The following is a 21,938-nucleotide window of genomic DNA, read 5'->3' as shown; positions in this document are numbered from 1 at the left end:
ACGGACATAGAAAGTCAAAAGTCACTTTGACAATTCTATTTATGGTGGCACAAGTAAAAATATACCCATACGAAATTTGCACAGTGAAACAAGAAAATCAAAGTGCAATTCAAGAATTACACATGGGACAACCCAAAATATACCTTTTGGAACTTGCACTGTGTACCAAAAAAATCAAAGTGCTATTCACCAGTCTCGTCTAGGGACTATACCCAACTCAAGTTATATAGTAATATTCCGACATCATTAGGACTTAAGAAATAGCCATAGACAGAATGAAGCTTTCATCTCGCACGAAATTATAAGCAGCAACTCATGTATATAACCATTTGAAATTTGCATTAGGAATAAATGTAACTTTGTAGGGCTTTCAAAATTGGAGGCACAATATCAACCCAAGTGAAAGGACTTTTAAAATTGGAGGCACTATATGAACTCGATTTATAGTATTTTACGAATTGGAGGCACAATTGTTAACCTTTATCATTACAAAAAGCTTAAGGGAACATTTTAAAGGGACAATTTTGACAAGTGCATTAAAAATTTACGAAGAATAAAAGTCATGATCCATACTCAACTCACATTTTAAAAACTAATAAATGTGAACTCAACTTATAATCCGAAATCCTTCTACTTTGGCACGTCAAACCATCAAAAGACAAGCAAGTAATTCGTCAACAGTTCGAATAACAAGGGGAAAATCAAATTTTTTTATTGCGGACAGAGAAAAGCAAAAGTGACCTTGAAAATTCTATTTATGGTGGCACAACTAAAAATATACCCATACGGAATTTGCACAGTGAACCAAGAAAATCAAAGTGCAATTCAAGAATTATACTTGGGACAACCCAAAATATACCTTTTGGAACTTGCACTGTGTACCAAAAAAATCAAAGTGCTATTCACCAGTCCCGTCTAGGGAGTATACCCAACTCAAGTTATATAGGGCTTTCAAAATTAGCGTCACACCTACAACTTGGATTTTTAGAAGGAATAAAACAATATATTGTATGCGGTCAAATTCATACGAAGTACAAAGCAATTTTTGATACTCATAAAATAAATATATAGCCCAATTCTAATATGTCAATGCTATCACACACCATCCCTTACCCTTGCTATGAAGAATAAGTAATTCAAATTGTGTTCCATCAATCTCAATGTGGATGCACACCCAAGTTACAGAGTCAATATTTGAATAGTAATATCCCGACACAATATCAACCCAAGTTAAAGGACTTTCAGAATTGGAGGCACAATTGTTAACCACTATCGATACAAAGAGCTTCAGGAAACATTTTAAAGGGACAATTTTGACATGTGCATTAAAATTTACGAAGAATAAAAGTCTTGATCCATACTCAACTCACATTTTCAAAACAAATAAATTTGAACTCAACTTATAATCCGAAATCCTTCTACTTTGGCACATTAAACCATCAAAAGACAAGCAAGTAATTCATCAACAGTTCGAATAACAAAGGTAAAATCAAATTTTTTTTATTGCGGACAGAGAAAGGCAAAAGTCACTTTGACAATTCTATTTATGGTGGCACAACTAAAAATATACCCATATGGAATTTGCACAGTGAACCAAGAAAATCAAAGTGCAATTCAAGAGTTCCACATGGGACAACTGAAAATATACCCTTTTGGAATTTGCAATGTGTACCAAAAAAATCAAAGTGCTATTCACGAGTCCCATCTAAGGAGTATACCCAACTCAAGTTATACAGGGCTTTCAAAATTAGCATCACACCTACAACTTGGATTTTTAGAAGGAATAAAACAATATATTGTATGCGGTCAAATTCATACGAAGTACAAAGCAATTTTTGATACTCATAAAATAAATATATAGCCCAATTCTAATATGTCAATTGCTATCACACACCATCCCTTACCCTTGCTATGAAGAATAAGTAATTCAAATTGTGTTCCATCAATCTCAATGTGGATGCACACCCAAGTTACAGAGTCAATATTTGAATAGTAATATCCCGACACAATATCAACCCAAGTTAAAGGATTTTCAGAATTGGAGGCACAATTGTTAACCATTATCGATACAAAGAGCTTCAGGAAATATTTTAAAGGGACAATTTTGACATGTGCATGAAAAATTTACGAAGAATAAAAGTCTTGATCCATACTCAACTCACATTTTCAAAACAAATAAATGTGAACTCAAATTATAATCTGAAATCCTTCTACTTTGGCTCATCAAACCATCAAAAGACAAGCAAGTAATTTATCAACAATTCGAATAAAAAGGGGCAAATCAAAATTTTTTATTATGGACAGAGAAAGTCAAAAGTCACTTTAACAATTCTATTTATGGTGGCACAACTAAAAATATACCCATACAGAATTTGCACAATGAACCAAGAAAATCAAAGTGCAATTCAAGAATTCCACATGGGACAACCCAAAATATTCCCTTTTGTAACTTGCACTGTGTACCAAAAAAATCAAAGTGCTATTCATGAGTCCCGTCTAGGGAGTATACCCAACTCAAGTTATATAGGACTTTCAAAATTAGCGTCACACCTACAACTTGGACTTTTAGAATGAATAAAACAATATATTGTATGCGGTCAAATTCATACGAAGTACAAAGCAATTTTTGATACTCATAAAATCAATATATAGCCCAATTCTAATATGTCAATTGCTCTCACAAACCATCCCTTATCCTTGTTATGAAGAATAAGTAATTCAAATGTGTTCCATAAATCTCAATGTGGATGCACACCCAAGTTACAGAGTCAATATTTGAATAGTAATATCCCGACATCATTAGGACTCAAGAAATAGCCACAGACAGAATGAAGCTTTCAACTCGCACGAAATTATAAGAACCAACTCATATATATAAGCATTTGAAATGTGCATTACGAATAAATGTAACTTTATAGGGCTTTCAAAATTGGAGGCACAATATCAATCCTAGTTAAAGGACTTTGAAAATTGGAGGCACTATATCAACTCGATTTATAGGATTTTCAGAATTGGAGACACAATTGTTAACCACCATCAATACAAAGAGCTTCAAGAAACATTTTAAAGGGACAATTTTGACATGTGCATGAAAAATTTACGAAGAATAAAAGTCATGATCCATACTCAACTCACATTTTCAAAACAAATAAATGTGAACTCAACTTATAATCCGAAATCCTTCTACTTTGGCACATTAAACCTTCAAAAGACAAGCAAGTAATTCATCAACAATTCAAATAAAAAGGGGCACATCAAAATTTTTTATTTCGGACAGAGAAAGTCAAAAGTCACTTTGACAACTCTATTTATGGTGGCACAACTAAAAATATACCCATACGGAATTTGCACCAAGAAAATCAAAGTGCAATTCAAGAATTCTGTTGACAAAAAGAAGAAGATGAACATCTTCCTCCAATAAGGAGTTTTGATGATGATGATGACTTATGAAAAAGTATGGAAGACTTGATGATGATGCATGAAAAAAATGTTGAAGACTTAAAAGAATGCTTCGATTCAAGAGATACATTGAAGACTTATGGGTTTAGTTATTTAGGTTTTGTAATATGTGTATGTTATTTGAAATAGTTAAATTAGTATGTCAAGAGTCAAAAGGCAAAACCCATGTAGTAGAGCACTAAGAGAATTTTATATATTTGCAAAACTCACTGGAATAATTGATTATTCTTAGTGATAATCGATTATCTCAATTAAAACTGATTTTTGAGAAAAGCCTCTGGAATAATCGATTATCACTGCTGATAATCGATTATCACCTGCTGATAATAGATTATCCTGACTGATAATAGATTATCACAGCAAGAAAAATATTTTCATAAAAGTTTCTGTGATAATCGATTATCACTTATGATAATCGATTATTTATGGCAGTTGCGACTTAACTTTTCATATTCTTAACCTAATTTCTAAATAGGCTTCTATAAATAGAGTGGTAGGCTTTCATTATAAAATACAGAAGTTAGAGAAGTCTGAGTACTTGAGAACTCTCTGTGGAAAGGCTTTGAAAAACCTAGTGTGGGTAGAGCGATAACTTTCATCAAGTGGGATCTTGAGTGATTGAGTGCTGCTGCTGTTGCTAGGAGAAGCCGATCATCCTTTGTGGGATTCAAAGGAGGTGTTCATTCCTTGTGTGATTCAAGGAAGGTGTTTTCATCCCTTGTGGATTTCAAGAGAGGTGTCTTCATCTCTTGTGTGATTCAAGAGAGGTGTTTTCTAAACCCTAATCTTTCTTATCATTGATTGTAAGTTTGGTTTATTTTAGTGATTTAGTTAATCTCGTTTTTGAAAGATTAACAACTGGACATAGGGTCTTTTGATCCGAACCAGTATAAATACTTTGTGCAATTTTCTCTTCTCTACTCTCTTTATTTTATTGTGTTTATTAAAATAAAGGAAAGATTTTTAATTGATCTTTGATACAAAAAGGGAAAATATTAAAAGCACAATTTTTATTAAGAACCCAATTCACCCTCCTCTTAGTTTTTGTCTGCACGCTCAAACATTCCGCTGCGCGATACCAACAAATTCCACATGGGACAAGCGAAAATATACTCCTTTGGAACTTGTACTGTGTACCAAAAAAATCAAAGTGCTATTCACCAGTCCCGTCTAGAGAGTATACCCAACTCAAGTTATATAGGGCTTTCAAAATTAGCGTCACACCTACAACTTGGATTTTTAGAAGGAATAAAACAATATATTGTATGCGGTCGAATTCATACGAAGTACAAAGCAATTTTTGATACTCATAAAATCAATATATAGCCCAATTCTAATATGTCAATTGCTCTCACAAACCATCCTCTATCCTTAATATGAAGAATAAGTAATTCAAATTGTGTTCCATCAATCTCAATGTGGATGCACACCCAAGTTATAGAGTCAATATTTGAATAGTAATATCCGGACATCATTAGGACTCAAGAAATAGCCACAGACAGAATGAAGCTTTCATCTCGCACGAAATTATAAGCAACAACTCATATATATAACCATTTGAAATTTGCATTAGGAATAAATGTAACTTTATAGGGCTTTCAAAATAGGAGGCACAATATCAACCCAAGTTAAAGGACTTTCAGAATTGGAGGCACAATTGTTAACCACTATCGATACAAAGAGCTTCAGGAAACATTTTAAAGGGACAATTTTGACATGTGCATTAAAATTTACGAAGAATAAAAGTCTTGATCCATACTCAACTCACATTTTCAAAACAAATAAATTTGAACTCAACTTATAATCCGAAATCCTTCTACTTTGGCACATTAAACCATCAAAAGACAAGCAAGTAATTCATCAACAGTTCGAATAACAAAGGTAAAATCAAATTTTTTTATTGCGGACAGAGAAAGGCAAAAGTCATCTTGACAATTCTATTTATGGTGGCACAACTAAAAATATACCCATATGAAATTTGCACAGTGAACCAAGAAAATCAAAGTGCAATTCAAGAATTCCACATGGGACAACTGAAAATATACCCTTTTGGATTTTGCAATGTGTACCAAAAAAATCAAAGTGCTATTCACGAGTCCCATCTAAGGAGTATACCCAACTCAAGTTATATAAGGCTTTCAAAATTAGCGTCACACCTACAACTTGGATTTTTAGAATGAATAAAACAATATATTGTATGCGATCAAATTCATACAAAGTACAAAGCAATTTTTGATACTCATAAAATCAATATATAGCCGAATTCTAATATGTCAATTGCTCTCACAAACCATCCCTTACCTTTGCTATGAAGAATAAGTAATTCAAATTGTGTTCCATCAATCTCAATGTGGATGCACACCCAAGTTACAGAGTCAATATTTGAATAGTAATATCCCGACATCATTAGGACTTAAGAAATAGCCACAGACAGAATGAAGCTTTCATCTCGCACGAAATTATAAGCAACAACTCATATATATAACCATTTGAATTTTGCGTTACGAATAAATGTTACTTTATAGGACTTTCAAAATTGGCGGCACAATATCAACCCAAGTTAAAGGACTTTGAAAATTGGAGGCACTATATCAACTCGATTTATAGGATTTTCAGAATTGGAGACACAATTGTTAACCACCATCGATACAAAGAGCTTCAAGAAACATTTTAAAGGGACAATTTTGACATGTGCATGAAAAATTTACGAAGAATAAAAGTCATGATCCATACTCAACTCACATTTTCAAAACAAATAAATGTGAACTCAACTTATAATCCGAAATCCTTCTACTTTGGCACATTAAACCTTCAAAAGACAAGCAAGTAATTCATCAACAATTCAAATAACAAGGGGCACATCAAAATTTTTTATTTCGGACAGAGAAAGTCAAAAGTCACTTTGACAACTCTATTTATGGTGGCACAACTAAAAATATACCCATACGGAATTTGCACCGAGAAAATCAAAGTGCAATTCAAGAATTCCACATGGGACAACCCAAAATATACCCTTTTAGAACTTGCACTGTGTACCAAAAAAATCAAAGTGCTATTCACCAGTCCCGTCTAGGAAGTATACCCAACTCAAGTTTTATAGAGCTTTCAAAATTATCGTCACACCTACAACTTGGGTTTTTAGAATGAATGAAATAATATATTTTATGCGGTCAAATTCATACGAAGTACAAAGCAATTTTTAATACTCATAAAATCAATATATAGCCCAATTCTAATATGTCAATTGCTCTCACAAACCATCCTCTATCCGTACTATAAAGAATAAGTAATTCAAATTGTGTTCCATCAATCTCAATGTGGATGCACACCCAAGTTTCAGAGCCAATATTTGAATAGTAATATCCTGACATCATTAGGACTCAAAAAATAGCCACAAACGGAATTAAGCTTTCATCTCGCACGAAATTAGAAGTAACAACTCGTATATATAACCATTTGAAATTTGCATTAGGAATATATGTAACTTTATAGGGCTTTCAAAATTGGAGGCACAATATCAACCCAAGTTAAAGGACTTTGAAAATTGGAGGCGCAATTGTTAACCACTATCGATACAAAGAGCTTCAGGAAACATTTTAAAGGTACAATTTTGACATGTGCATGAAAAATTTACGAAGAATAAAAGTCATGATCCATACTTAACTCACATTTTCAAAACAAATAAATGTGAACTCAACTTATAATCCGAAATCCTTCTACTTTGGCACATTAAACCATCAAAAGACAAGCAAGTAATTCATCAACAGTTCGAATAACAAAGGGCACATCAAAATTTTATTGCGGACAGAGAAAGTCAAAAGTCACTTTGACAATTCTATTTATGGTGGCACAACTAAAAATATATCCATACGAAATTTGCACAGTGAACCAAGAAAATCAAAGTGCAATTCAAGAATTCCAGATGGAACAACCAAAAATATACCTTTTTGGAACTTGCATTGTGTACCAAAAAAATCAAAGTGTTATTCACCAGTCTCATCTAGGGAGTATACCCAACTCAAGTTATATAGGGCTTTCAAAATTAGCGTCACACCTATAACTTGGATTTTTAGAATGTATAAAGCAATATATTTTATGCGATCAAATTCATACGAAGTACAAAGCAATTTTTTATACACAAAATGAGGCTCATAAACCATTGTTGTTTCATTTGATACTTGAATAGTTATACCTAGAAAGCAACCCCTTAGTGAGAGTGATGGGATAAACTTTTTCAATCTATAGAACTCACACAAGGTTAGGCTCCAAAAAGGCTGGAGGTTTGAAGAAGTTTGATGATGTTGAAAATATGTTTGGCATATGGTGGTTTTGATGTAATGCCAAACTCTATGACTAAAGGAAGGAGATGCTTGGACAAACTCTTAAGGAATTGTGGCTAAAAGAAACTTAAGAGAAGTGATCTAACCTTAATTACCTAAGATAAGTAATATGACATATAATTCACTGTATAGCAATACTCAAATTGAAAAGTGATTTACATGGAAAACACCCTATTTGTAACCTAGGAAGCCCTACATATCTCAAAAAGAAAAAGCAAAACCCTAATTCTACAAACTTAAAAAAAGATTCATCCTCAAATCTTCATGTTTCTCTATGACAAGACCTTTTTCTTATCATTGATCAACCTGCATATCATTCCCCAGGTATCAAAAATCTATATACAATAATCATCAACCAAAAATTCAAAAGATTTGTGTAGCACAAACAACATATATCTAAATGAAAGAATAAAAGAAGACGTTATTTTAATTAAGGCACTTCACAAAAATGCCTTTTCTACTTTAAGCTAATTGTAACCTAGAAGGTAACAACTCAAAGTGTGATTTTGAAAAGTCTAGTCAAGAGTTTAAAGAGGAAGTGAATTTGAAAAAGTTAGTAAAAATTGAAATTGAGAAAGATGAATTAATTTTAAATTAAGAAAAATTCAAAGATTGAAAAACTCCCCTTTATCATCTTGCACCAAACTTGTCAAAAGAAATTACGTTTGAAAGCCCTAAACTTTAAGCAAAAAGGAAAGCAAATAAGCTAAACTATGCGGCCTAATGGAAAGACTAGAAGGCACTTAGAACCTTCAAAGCACTTACCAACTAAGATGCGCTTCACTATAAGAAATTAAGGGTCTAATTAGGAGATGGGATTGAACACCAAAGGCTCCCCCAAGACACCTAATTAGGCCAAAATTACAAGAAGTAAAACAAGTAAAAGTTACAACTCAAATAAATAAAAAGTGCGCATCTTTTTCTTTCCAAGTGTTTCTCTCATCCTTTTCTTGTCTCTTTCGCTAAGGTTTCAAGTCTCCTTTAGGTTTCCACCGCAAAGATGCTACCTCAAAAGTTATTTCACCTCAAAAGAAAGTCTACACATAAAACAAGCAAAAGTTATTTCACCTCAAAGAAGAGAAATCAAGAAAAGGCTTAAAAACAAAGAAGGTTAACTTCAAAGGGATAGTTTGTATGACAAAACCAAGAGTACCAAGAAGGAAACAAAGAGAACCAAGGTTAAGCAAACAAAGAGAATCACCTAAAGAAATGTACTAAAATGAATGAACAACACCAAAAACAACTTGAATAAAGAGGATGCTTATTTATCTCTTTGGTTGATCGCTAATGGTGCATATAGTCACTCTTTTAGCTCAAAACTGAGACCAATAGTTCTAGAAAGTCCATTTTACAGCCTCAAAGTAGTTTCAAATTTCAAATGCAAGCAAAATAAACATCCAAAAGAAGGTAGTAGTGGTTTTAGTGCACTTGTTTTGATCATTTTTTTCTTTTGCTCTTTTTGTTCGTGAACTTCTTTTCTACTTTTCTCAATAATTTTTCAACACCAGAAAAAAACCACTAGAACATATTTTCAACACATATGTTGCACTTGAATAAGAAGCACATCAAAATGGAAAGAAACCTATTAGAATCAAAAGATAGAATATGAAACTCAAGCAAATATAATGAAAACATAACTCTATGAACTTGCTAATGAACTAATAACAATTAAGAACTCAAATATGCAAAATAAAAGCACTCAAATGAAATAAATTCTACTTACAACAACAGCTAACACAATTATCATCCTCTATTAGACTAAATATAAAATATGTCAAACAGTACATAGGTGAATTTTGTCTTGTAATAATTTTCCACAAGCATCACTAAGAAAAACACCATCACTAAATCTACAAAAAATATTTATGAGAACCTCTATTTTTGAATTACTCCTACCTTGTCAAACTTTTAGAGAAATAAACTCTCCAGGTTTATTTTCTCAAGCACAATCATAGATATTACATTAACAGAATTAATGTAATCTAATAATGACTAACATATATTAAAAGATAAGTTAGCTATGGTATCCCTAAATTCACATTCAACACGAACACTTTTTTGCTCAAGTGATATAAATTTGTTTCGAGATTCATTAACTAATCCATAAACTAATCCATTAATTGCATCATCACACTCTTACACAATTCTAATCATACAATCACACTTACACACTTAGCCTACATAATACTACATCACAATTAAGCAAACAAGACATAACAATTTTTTTATTAATACAATATTAAGTTCAAGACTCATGGCTAAATCAACAAAAAATATTTCACTAGAATTTCAACACTCAATTACTCTAAATAAATTCTAACCCCCAACGGCAATTAACAATGCTATCATCCTTTATTACACTAAATATAAACAAATTCCAAACCATACATGAACCATGTTTGGCTCATAATAATTTTCCACAAGCGTCACTAAGAAACACCATCAAATCTACTAAAAAGGTTTACAAGAATTTTTGTTTTCTAATTACACCTAACATGTAAAACCTTTAGTGAAAAATATTGATCTACTCTAATTACTAACACACAATTATAGATATCGCTTTGAGAGAATTTACATACTACTAACAATTGTCTATACAAGTTATTTCATTCTTAAATTCATGTTCAACATGGCCAATTTTTTTGCTCAAATCATGTGTTTTTTTCACTAGAACATTCACTTACTAATAACTATATCATCATATTACAAAACAATTCTAATCACACAATAACACTAACATTCCTAACCAACATAGAAACCCATCACAATTATGAGCAATATATAACAGATATATTGATAAAACAATCCTAAGTTCAAGAATTCATATTTAATTCCCAATACATCCTACAAAGTTGGCTGAAAATTAATCTACATAATTCTAATCCAACCGAAAATTAACCAAACTACCATCCTCTATTACACTAAATAGAAACATTTTAAACGATACATAAGTCAAATTTATCTCAACAATTTTTTCGTAAGCACGGGTATGAAAAGAATCAACATTATATTGATACAAAAACCTCTATTTCTTAATTACCCAAACATGTCGAACATTTCGAAAAAAAATATTAACCAAGACTAATTACTCACACGTAATTGCAAATACAGCATATTGGAATCTTATTAGGAGTAGCCCATTTTAAAAACAACACTCAAAGCTATGTGGTCATCAAACCATGTTCAACATAACCACATTTTCACTTAATTGATATGTTTCACTCGAAGATTAACTAAATTGCTAACTACATCATCGTACTCCATAATTCTAATCATACAATCACACTTAAATTCCTAACTAGCATAATAATTCATCATAATTAGGCTACAAGACATAACATATCTTTCCAAAACAATTCGAAGTTGAAAAACTCATACCTAATTTTTCAAAAGCCATTCACTAGAAATCAAGCACTCAATTATTCTACATAAATTCTAGTTATAACAAAAATTAAGATAGCTATCATCCTCTAATAGACTAAATATAAACATAATACATAAGTGAAATTCATTTCATAATAATTTTTTGCAGGCATCACTATGAAAAAAAAATCATCATTAAATCTGCAAAAAAAAAATTACGAGAACCTCTATTTTCTAATTACTCCTACCATGTCAAACTTTTAAGGGAAATAAACTCACCAAGTCTAATTTCTCTAGCACAACCAAAGATATTGCATTAGCTGACATACTCTTATAATGATTAACATATATTAAAAAATCAATTAATGTTATGTTATCCCTAAATTCACACTCAACACAACCAATTTTTTGCTTAAGCGATATGATTTCACTTCAAGATTCACTAACTAATTCATCGTCACACTCTTACACCATTCTAACCATACAATTACACTTACATAGTTAGCAAACATAATATATCATAACAATTTTATTCATACAGAATTACAAATTACCTTATCTGAAGAACATAATTATTTGTTCCACTTTTGTTTCCTTTTTATTGCTTCTCACCGCACCTGCAGCCAAATCCAACAAAATTTCTAAATTACAAGAAGTTTAGACACATAATGGAATGAATTAGAAGTGCAGGAAAATGAATTAGAATCCTAAATTGGAAGAACCTAAAGTAATAAATTCAAGATTTGCAAGAAAATGTATAAATTAAAATAAATAAATTAGGAAAGGGGGCGAGAAAATACACTAACCAAAGTTAACACCATTTATTTAGAAAAAATAAACCTCCCAATGTTGACACCCTTTCTTTAGGGAAAAAATTGTTTTATCCTAAGGTTAGTAGGCCAGCAGCTACTTACAGTGAAGAAAAAGCACATATCCAAGAGGACTCACTATCCTATCTTATCCTATAATGTTATCGAATTTGCCTGAAGGCTGAAGATGAATGTCGTTATGCTTCAGTCTTTAAAATGACCTTACCCATAAATGAATACTATGATTTACACAGTCCATTCAATGGCAAGGGTTCAGTCATAACCTTAAAAAATAGACCTAAATTTCATCTTTTTATGAGAAATTATACTGTCTCATTTTAATTATGAGAATGTTAATTATCATGATAGTCGTTTAGAGGGTAATATATTTGATTTACGAAGTAGATTTTTACATCCAGTACTACAAAAAAAATGGTTATTTGTGAAGCTTAAAATTACAAGTTTTAACAGTCAAAAATCGTCACAAATGAAATTTTTTACCATTAAAATAACCGTCACAATTACACATGTCAAAAATATTTTACTCGTTGGTATTGTTGTCAGAAAAGAAAAAAAATATTATAGTGGTTAAAAACCACTACAAAATGTAGCCTAACTTGATTATATTTTATCATATTTTTACGGTTAAAAACCAATACAAAATATATCATATTTTGACGGTTAAAAATCACTATAAAATAGATCATATTTTCACAATTAAAAACTACCAAAAATTATTTAAAATATTTTTAAAATGCCAAAACGTATTTATTAATTATTAGACTAACTCTATAATTAACTTTTTTCTCTTATATTGCATTATTAGACAAAATCTAGTTTTAATTATCCAAGGTTTCCATAAATTTCGAGGATATACTCTACACAACTTAAAAAACATAAATGAAAAAAAAAAAATCTAATTCTTATAATATAGGAAAACACGTGAAATGGATATAATTTCACTATAGATTCAAATCCCCTAATCTATAAAAATCTTAAACAAAGGAAACCAGTTTGTTTTGATACCAGATGAAGCACAAGACTTGGATGCTTTAGGTTTGTAACTGATAAGGGGTATCTATGTAAGATTAACTTTAACTAATTCACCGTTATCATTAACTTTAACTAATTCACTGTTATCATTAACTTTAACTAATTCACTGTTATCATTAACTTTAAGTTCAACTGCAACACCTGCCAATTTCAAGAGTCACACTCTAACCACTTGCCATAAAATCAAGTTCTATTAATAATTATAATAATAACAATCTATAGAAGATGCTAAAATACTGAAAAAGGACAAAAATAACACCAGTTTTCTATTTGCTAAAACCAAACAAGCATAAAAGTCATATAGTATACACTCAAATCTACAAAGACAATTTCTCCAAGGTTATCAATCCTAGTTTAACTACTTAGGTCAAAGAAGAACAATGGATTAACAGAAATCAGCAATCTATAAAGGGGTTATCAACGTTGATATTCAAATAAAAAGGCTTAAACACCAATACACAACCAGAGCAATGAAAGAATACATAAATTCCCATGATTACTCGGCATTTTACTATTTTCAACCAGAGCATTTAGTTTTCAATGAACAACTGAAATTTTAGATCTTAACCGGCCACATTTTACTACTTAGCTTTTAATAAAGGTGGAGTTGTGACTATTTTAGTTGTTTTCCCTATCTTAACAACTGTGTATATTTCGTAAAATGATGAACATAATGCCCTCAACTAGGTCCTACATTTATTTGAAGCTGTCAAGTTCACTTAATATTATTTGGGTCTGTATCGCACATCAACACCTCCTTAATTATCTTCCTTCTTCTTTCTCTTTTTTCTCTCATAAACTCCTCATAATGCACCAGTCTTGCTTAAGGCCTACTAAGGAATCTCCATCTGATCCAGCAGTATAGCCGCTGCCGCTATGTAGTCTATCATCGAATTAAGATACATGTTATGGCCTTTGTTTGTCAATTCAAGATGTTAATTGCACAGGCCATTTCTAATGTTTTGGTTTGGCAACTTATTCCCTAAAGCAGAACTCCATTTTTCCTTTTCATATCAATTTCAGCCTATAAATATTGTGGCAAGTGAAGTTTTAAGCTTCTGGTTGAATGATTTTAGTAGGTTTATAATATGGGTATGGTAATTTGATGATTTATTGCAAAGCCAAAGATGCAGCGTCCAAAATTATTGTCAACGGGGTCAACGACACTAGATCAGCTAATTTCATACACACTTTGTTGCCATTGAACATAAAGAAAGCCGCTAAATACAAATGCAAACAAATGTTTTAATGTCGCAAAGAAGTTCTGCCAAATTATTCAAAGATGTACCTCCTCTACGAGATCCCCTGCTATCCCTCTGACCACTTCACATAGATTGTTTAGTAAATGATTCACTGATCCAGAAACTCATGTCCTTGTAACAAGGAGGATACTTCAAAGATAAACATAAAAGAATTAGAATGTTCTAACAAGATTTTAGCAAGGTGTCCATTGAAATAAAAATATAAATTCTTCAACACTAAAGATAAAAATAAAGACAGACATGCTGAGAACATAAATGACAAGATCTAGGAAAGATTACTTAGTTAAATGCCTTCTTAGCATAATACATAGAAGATGGATATCATTTCACGACAATAAATTTGTTATTAGTATAAAATAACTAACTACCCAAATTTAATCATTACAAGGCTTTTAACATAGTAATGCAGTAGAGCCGTGAAAAATATAAGTCTACAGCTAACTGTAGACCATCTTAACTTTCAATCACATGAATATTTCTCATCTAGCTTTCTAGTTTCAATTGCAGGACACATTAAGGACTAAGAATAAGAGATATTCCTAGACGTGAACATACTCGGAAAAAAGTTATTACAAATGAGCCAAGTATAGGCAGCCATTTAGACATGTAGCTGTTACCTTTGAAAATGGCTTAAATTTGACTCCCAATTGACCCTTGGAAAACTGTATATAAAAAAATAAAAAAGGAAGCAATACATTAGAGACGATATTACAAAAAGAACTAAACAAATAACATTGTGAATCTCAAGATGACTACATCATGAATTTGTGTGGTCACAACACGTGGTTTCTTCCTTTGACTAATTAGAACAAATTACTCCTAAACTAATAGCTTCATTTGACTCTTCTAAGTATATACTGGTAAATTTCTTCATTAACACACTCGTGCTTTCCATTAGAATCCCTCTTCCCCTGTCCTTTGTATCCAAATACTGCACTAGGGAAGACTATGAATTATGCACATGTATTTTTTTTATATTATCCTACAATTTTTAATAAATTTTGGAACTGGTTAAAACATAAAGGGAAGCTCAGAACTCCTATCAGTGTCAGGTCTAGAGAGGTCAAACGTATACAACCTTACCCTCGAAGTGGATATTTCCAGAACATCCATCACCACTAAGTCAAAAGTCATAAAGCAAATATCTACACTAAATAATATTTGAAGAGTGTTTTTGAACAATACAAAATGCATGCATTGACATGTGCAATAAAGATGAAGTATCTACAAGATTTAAATTAATTAGTTTCTTCGCTTCAACTAATTCATCTTACAAAGCCTCATTAATATTAAAATGCAGCAACTAATAATGAAGTATGTCTACCGACCATTTCAAAATACCAAATAAATGACTTGCTAGACCCTCAAGGCATTTCTTTAAGTCTGTTGCTGCAAATAATTGAATCCCTACGATAAACATCTCCTGTAACAAGGAAATGAGTGTGACCACTTCTCAATAATTCTGCCTCATGAGCACTTGTGTGGCATCTTAAAACAGTCTGAGGGTCTACATAGTAAGTGTCATTATAGCTCCTACTTACATGGTCTTCAGGAATCAAGACATCATCAAAATTCTGCAACAAGAAAAAGACCGTAAGTAGCCTAGACCTCATCAAAATTCTGCAACAAGATTGTAACAAAGAAACCCAACCACATAGTTCAAAACACCGTGCAATTGATTTGATTCTAGTGCAGCCCCATTTAAAATTAATCAATCAATCATTGCAAGAAATCTTTCAGTATTAAAAATAGTTTTATATTCTTTCCCCTCCTTTTATGTTCCATTTGTCACAATAAACTCACATTGACACAACAATTTCCTTGTTTATTTCCATTAAAACAAACAATCTAGTAATCTGGAGTAATTTAAATACAGAAATAAAATCTAGAAAACGACATTATATAATTGTGAATTGACCAAATTCACCTAATGCACCACCAGTCTCTACAGCAACAACTACCTGGAGAAAATTGAATCCAACAAAAAATGTGCCTATATATTTGGAGTAACTTGTATGCAGAATACTTTTCCCTGTTACTGAAAATATATTACGCATAACTCTGTGATGCAGCCACTAAAGAAAAATGTGAATAAAATAATATAGATTGAATCAAACCGCTGCATGCTGATATCTTGATGATGGTGAGACACCTGGGGCAATTGCCCATTCCCAACGACCATCTCTATGTTTAGCAAGTTCATATGCACTTGCCAATGGATACAAACACAAGTAAAAAAATATTCTCAGAAAAGTATAGGAAGAAATAATTCAGCCGCAACAAATAATTGTCATTGAATAGGAATTCAGTTAGAGTGGTCTGAGTAACTCAAAGAACTCCAATAGTTTATGAATGTTTCTCATCATTTAGATTCAAACATCAATATGAAAAACATTCAATTAACTATTAACAGATTTTGTTCTATTATGGACCAGTTTCACAAGACAAAGAAATTATATAAAAAGAAAAAGTGTTATAGTATTAATATAATTAATATAATAAAAATAAAATCAATGAATTTGAATGCTATTAATACTCTAGCTGCTAGGTCCACAGCTTTTTCCACAAAATCAGAGCTCTAAATTGACACATGGAAAAGAGCTTAAAATTCATACTATTAAAAATACTTTGTCAAAATTTTCTAACCCTGTTATTCAAGTTTTATTAATAAGAATTATTGCTCCCACATTATCACTTCACTATTTGTTATTGTCTTCTACACACCAAACAAATGCACGTATGAGGAGTTATAAGCATAATTCACATTGTTATAATTGGAGGCGGAGAAGATAAACCACAATGATTATAGATCAGAACAATTAGGATATGAAAAATAACCTTTGTCTTCACATTTTACACATGCTATCTGCTTCACCTGTGATTCAGTGTTATCAAGTGTTTCAAATAAATCCTTAACAGGCTTCATACCAAGTAATCCCCCTTCTCTAATAGACTCGGTTCCTTTGCAGGTGGAGCAAGCCAATCGCCTCATGTTGCCACATCTCTTGCACATCCTCCGATGAACTGCAAATAAAAGATTGCAACTTGTGTCAATTAAGGGAGGATATCGTCAAAGAGAAAGCACCAATGCCTCACTGCAGATTTTGTTTACAACATTTTTCTCCTCATAGTTCTGCAGAATCTACTATTTTACTCTTGTGGTTCTAGCAAACAATTCCCGAAATTCATCACAATATATAATAGTATCTAAACCTCCTGCGGAACATCCAGATACAAGAGCCTGAAAAAGAAAAAAACAGAGATAATATCAAAACGAAAAGGGTGGGAAAGGAGAACAAAGTAACGAAATCAATGGGGTCTTTTTTTTTCGTTTTTGTTTTGATTTCATTTGGTTTATGTTTTCACTTTTGCTTTGATTTTAGGTCATGTGTGTTTTTGGTTTAATTTTTGAAGAAAATGATGCTGGAGTGTGGCAAATAATTTTCAAAAATTGACTGAAGCAATTTGAGTTGAAGCTTGATTAGGTGAAATGCTAGTGTCAATGAGCTTACACTCAAGGATTTTGTTTTACACATTGACTAACATGATATTGGTTACTTTTATTTGAGATTCTTTGCAGGCATAGTATTTGTTAGGTTAGGAACGTGTTGAGTAGAAATGTGAGGTTAGCAAAAGATTGGTACCTAAAGTATTAGGTTGGTGTGGGGTGCTCTTTTAGTACTAGATGTTTCTCAGGTAAGATTGGTACACAACAAACCAATGAATCATAGTAAAATTGAAACTCAAATGATTGAACAAAATTGAATTATAGTCATTTGTTAAAACTAAATTTTCTCAAAATTGTTTTTGAATTACTATATGAATTGTTTGAACTATTACCAATGGACATAAGATTATGAAATTGAAGTAGTTTTACTTCAAGAAATAAAGAGCTTCTCTTTTATGTACCTTGTTACCAACCAAAAAATTCCGGATCTCATTGGCTTTGTTTTAGATAGATATTTTCCTCCATATTTTTTGTCTGGCTACTATTTTTCTTACATTTCTGTAGATTTGATTCCAGGATGTCTAACTACTTATGTTCTCTGTAAAATAAATCAAATCATACATTTGTATTCAATGTAAAAGATAGAACTTTGGTACAATGCACACTTTAAACATAAAACGGAATAGATAAATTCTGATGTGATTTTATATGAAAAAAGAATTAATCTTAAGTAGTTATTTATGACACAAAAGTTCAAGATAAGTAAAGCAACATAGGTTCTTATTCAGTAGTATCTAAGCTAAACACCAAAGGAGACTTTATAGCTATAGTTATTGCTAGATCAGATAACACCAAAGGAGACTTTATAGCTATAGTTATTGCTAGATCAGATTACACCAAAGGAGACGTTATAGCTATAAAGTCTCCTTTGGTGTTTAGCTTAGATACTACTGAATAAGAACCTATGTTGCTTTACTTATCTTGAACTTTTGTGCCATAAATAACTACTTAAGATTAATTCTTTTTTCATATAAAATCACATCAGAATTTATCTATTCCGTTTTATGTTTGAAGTGTGCATTGTACCGAAGTTCTATCTTTTACATTGAATACAAATGCATGATTTGATTTATTTTACAAACAACATAAGTAGTTAGACATCCTAGAATCAAATCTACAGAAATGTAAGAAAAATAGGAGCCAGACAAAAAATATGGAAGAAAATATCTATCTAAAATAAAGCCAATGAGATCGGCCTTTTCTGGTTGGTAACAAGGTACATAAAAGAAAAGCTATATATTTCTTGAAGTAAAACTACTTCAATTTCATAATCTTATGTCCATTGGTAATAGTTCAAACAATTCATATAGTAATTCAAAAATAATTCAAAGAAAATTTAGTTTTAACTAGATGACTATAATTCAATTTTGTTTCAATCATTTCAATTTCAATTTTACTATGATTCATTGCTTTGTTGTGTTTTCAGTGTCTTGGCTGGTTGAATGGGGCGATCTATGAAACAATCTATGGTATGGGATTATGAACAAAGTAAAAATCAGTGCGACAATATTATTTTGCATAAGTTGTTAGCGCGCCTGGGATTGATTAGGCATAGGAATAGAATGTTGTTGCCCAGGATTGTGAACTTGATATGGAATTACAAGCCCTATTAAATAAACAGTGATTGGCTAAGACAGAGAAACCAACAAAAAACTAAAGTATAATATCAAGATCCAAATGAATGCTAACAACACACAATTGGAATTTTGCAACATAACAAGAAGTTGAAGTTACCAAAAAGCTATTAAGCAAGCAAGAAAGGTCCAAAAAAAGAAAGCAATTGTATGAACAAGCAAAACTACCTGTAATAATGGATACAAGTTGGCCTTCAGAGGGAATCAAAAGTTAACAATGTGGTTCAACCTTTTTGAACTTTCAAAAATTAAGCATTTCATCACATTTTTCCTTTTTGTGTAATTTGTATTGTCCATATTATTATTCAAAAATGTATCAGAAATACAGTAGGGTTAACAATCCTACTAACACAGAGCAAGCTCCTTCAAGGAAACAACATTCCCACTCCTAACCGGATTTTTTTCTCTCCCCACTACCTCTTATTTTACTTCCCCATATTCTCCCTATCCCTCTCATTCCTTAATTGATTCGGTTACATCTTTTGCCACCACAACACTACTTTTCACACCCTTTTTCCTCCTTTCATGCACCCTCCAAACCTTAGGCTTATTGTGAGTGTCTAGGCCCATCTTCCTTGCCCTATCAATTTTGGTCAAACGGTTACTCAGCCAACACCTAGATTTGTAATTTCAATGTGCCCTTTTTGGTCGAAGGCTTAAACTCAAGATTAACAAAAGATTCCTGATGTAAGATATAATACTCGCATCCTTTATCTTTTGGCAATCAATCACTTAGTTCAAATCCACATACAATCTAATCCAATAAAAAATAAAAAAACATACATGTATTTGGTGTTCAAATTCAAACCAAACAATTAAAAATAAATTTCTCTTTAGATACGAAAATCGCCATGGCAAAAAGCAAGAATGGCAAAGGAAACCAAAATTGCAAGTCAACAACGGCTTTAGATACAGACATTGCAATGTTCTTAACAGGTAAATTTAAAAAGTTAATATCAATGGAAAAGTTTAAAAGGAACAGTGTTTCAAAAACAACTACCAGGATCATATGTTACACCAGGAGACAAAAATCAAATGTTAACGATACCTCGCACCAATAGGACACAAGACAGTGTTTAAAAGGAACAGTGTTTCAAAAACAACTACCAGGATCATATGTAACACCAAGAGACAAAAATCAAATGTTAACGATACCTCGCACCAATAGGACACAAGACAGTCCCAACAACTTAAGCTGAACTTGAAACAACTCCAAGTCAAATCACGTTAGAATGTGAATATAGCCACTATGCCAAAGTCATAAAAAACTAACCTGGATCAGTCTATGAAGCTCCGACACGGCGTCGGAGCCACGCTTCCCCGCGTCGGAGGCGCACCGGACACGGACACTTGCCGGAAGCGCACACGACGCGGTGTCGGAAGCTTTGTTTTTGCCGGACACGGCCTTCTCTCTGGATGCAGAAAAGAGACGTTTGTGCTGCTGAAAAAGTGGAACGCGGACGCCTTGCAGAGTTGTCTGTTGCATAGTTGCAACCAAATTCGCGGAGAGGAGAAGGGAAGATAGAAGATAGGAAAGGGAAAGTTAAGCAAAACAAAAAAAAATCTGAAAAGAAATACATCTGTTCAGTTTTCACTTTATCTAAAATTTTCTTAAAATATTTTATTTAAAGAGATTTTAACTTCTTTTATCATTATATAATATATTATATTATAATTAATTTTAATCTATAACATCTTTCATTTTTTATACGTAAATAAATATAAATAAATTACTAGATACATGTTCCATATTTCAAATAAATATAAATAAATTACTTTATATATAAAAAAATAAAGATAAATATATAAATAATCTTAACTAAAAATCTTAATAAATTATATAGAATTAAAACTAAAAATTTTAACAAAATAATCCTTAAATATATCTATTTGAATATCTTTATATCTCATCTTTTAATAACAAAAACCTTATATATGTTCTATAAATACATATAGAGACTTACAAAATATACAAAGAAAAAGAAATCAGTTAGAGGTAAAAGAAAGAAACGTTGAGATTTAGTGAGCGAAACACATAGTCATTGCAAAAAAGCTCTTAGAGGAAGAAGGAAGAAGCTCGGATAGAAGAATAAAAAGAGATATATTTTGAGCAGGAGAAAAAAGTAAATACTGAGAAGAAGAAGTGTGTAGAAAAAGGTAAGTACTCTTTACGTCTTCTCTCCTTCTATCTATTAAATTCTTTGCCTTCTATATTAAATTTTATCCACACCCTCTTTTTTTTCTACTTATTAAATTCATCCATTAAATGCTAATAATTTAACTTTTTTAATACTTAATGTCATTCTATGCATCCATCATATTTGCTATAACTTATACATGTGAGAGTATTATGTTCCTTGTTCTTTTAACAATATAAAATAATTTAATAATTTAACATTACTTTAAAAATATATTATTTTATAAATAATTATATTTTATAGATAATTATATTTTATATTATTATTAGATTATACATGATACTTTATTAGTTTTTAATTTCAAATTTCAAT

The 21,938-nt window shown here is 31.5% G+C and overlaps 1 protein-coding gene across 18 annotated transcripts; it reads right to left on the bottom strand.

Moving 5' to 3' along the window:
* Nucleotides 1-1,475: 1,475 nt before the first annotated feature.
* LOC114178168 (uncharacterized) lies at nucleotides 1,476-21,059 on the bottom strand. Of its 18 annotated transcripts, none has more exons than XM_085670902.1 (11): nucleotides 20,702-21,057; nucleotides 17,500-17,527; nucleotides 17,125-17,310; nucleotides 16,404-16,494; nucleotides 16,214-16,324; nucleotides 15,828-15,860; nucleotides 15,628-15,709; nucleotides 14,904-14,948; nucleotides 14,313-14,415; nucleotides 11,717-11,779; nucleotides 1,476-8,836 (listed from the first exon to the last, which is right to left on the bottom strand). In XM_085670902.1, exons 1-6 carry the CDS (start codon nucleotides 20,912-20,914, stop codon nucleotides 15,842-15,844), a joined length of 648 nt encoding a protein of 215 aa, XP_085527028.1. In that variant the 5' UTR covers nucleotides 20,915-21,057; the 3' UTR covers nucleotides 1,476-8,836; nucleotides 11,717-11,779; nucleotides 14,313-14,415; nucleotides 14,904-14,948; nucleotides 15,628-15,709; nucleotides 15,828-15,841. The 18 variants fall into 18 exon arrangements, with proteins under 18 accessions (XP_085527028.1, XP_085527026.1, XP_085527037.1 ...); XM_085670900.1 differs by having other exon boundaries at nucleotides 15,615-15,709; nucleotides 20,702-21,056; XM_085670911.1 differs by having other exon boundaries at nucleotides 16,248-16,324; nucleotides 20,702-21,052.
* Between the last annotated feature and the right edge of the window lie 879 nt (nucleotides 21,060-21,938).

This window comes from Vigna unguiculata, chromosome 3, assembly GCF_037176805.1.
Source record: "Vigna unguiculata cultivar grain cowpea cultivar isolate G323 ecotype 2 chromosome 3, ASM3717680v1, whole genome shotgun sequence".
Classification (NCBI taxonomy): Eukaryota; Viridiplantae; Streptophyta; class Magnoliopsida; order Fabales; family Fabaceae; genus Vigna; species Vigna unguiculata.
This window is presented reverse-complemented; position numbering and strand designations above follow the sequence as displayed.

Excerpts from the sequence above, each read along its gene's own strand:
- LOC114178168 (XM_085670907.1), bottom strand. The coding sequence starts at position 20,914 with ATGCAACAGACAACTCTGCAAGGCGTCCGCGTTCCACTTTTTCAGCAG. Across the intron at positions 17,311-17,499 it reads ATCTGGATGTTCCGCAGGAG|TTCATCGGAGGATGTGCAAG; the intron begins GTTTAGATACTA and ends TTTTATTTGCAG. Across the intron at positions 16,325-16,403 it reads CAAGATATCAGCATGCAGCG|TAACAGGGAAAAGTATTCTG; the intron begins GTTTGATTCAAT and ends ATATATTTTCAG.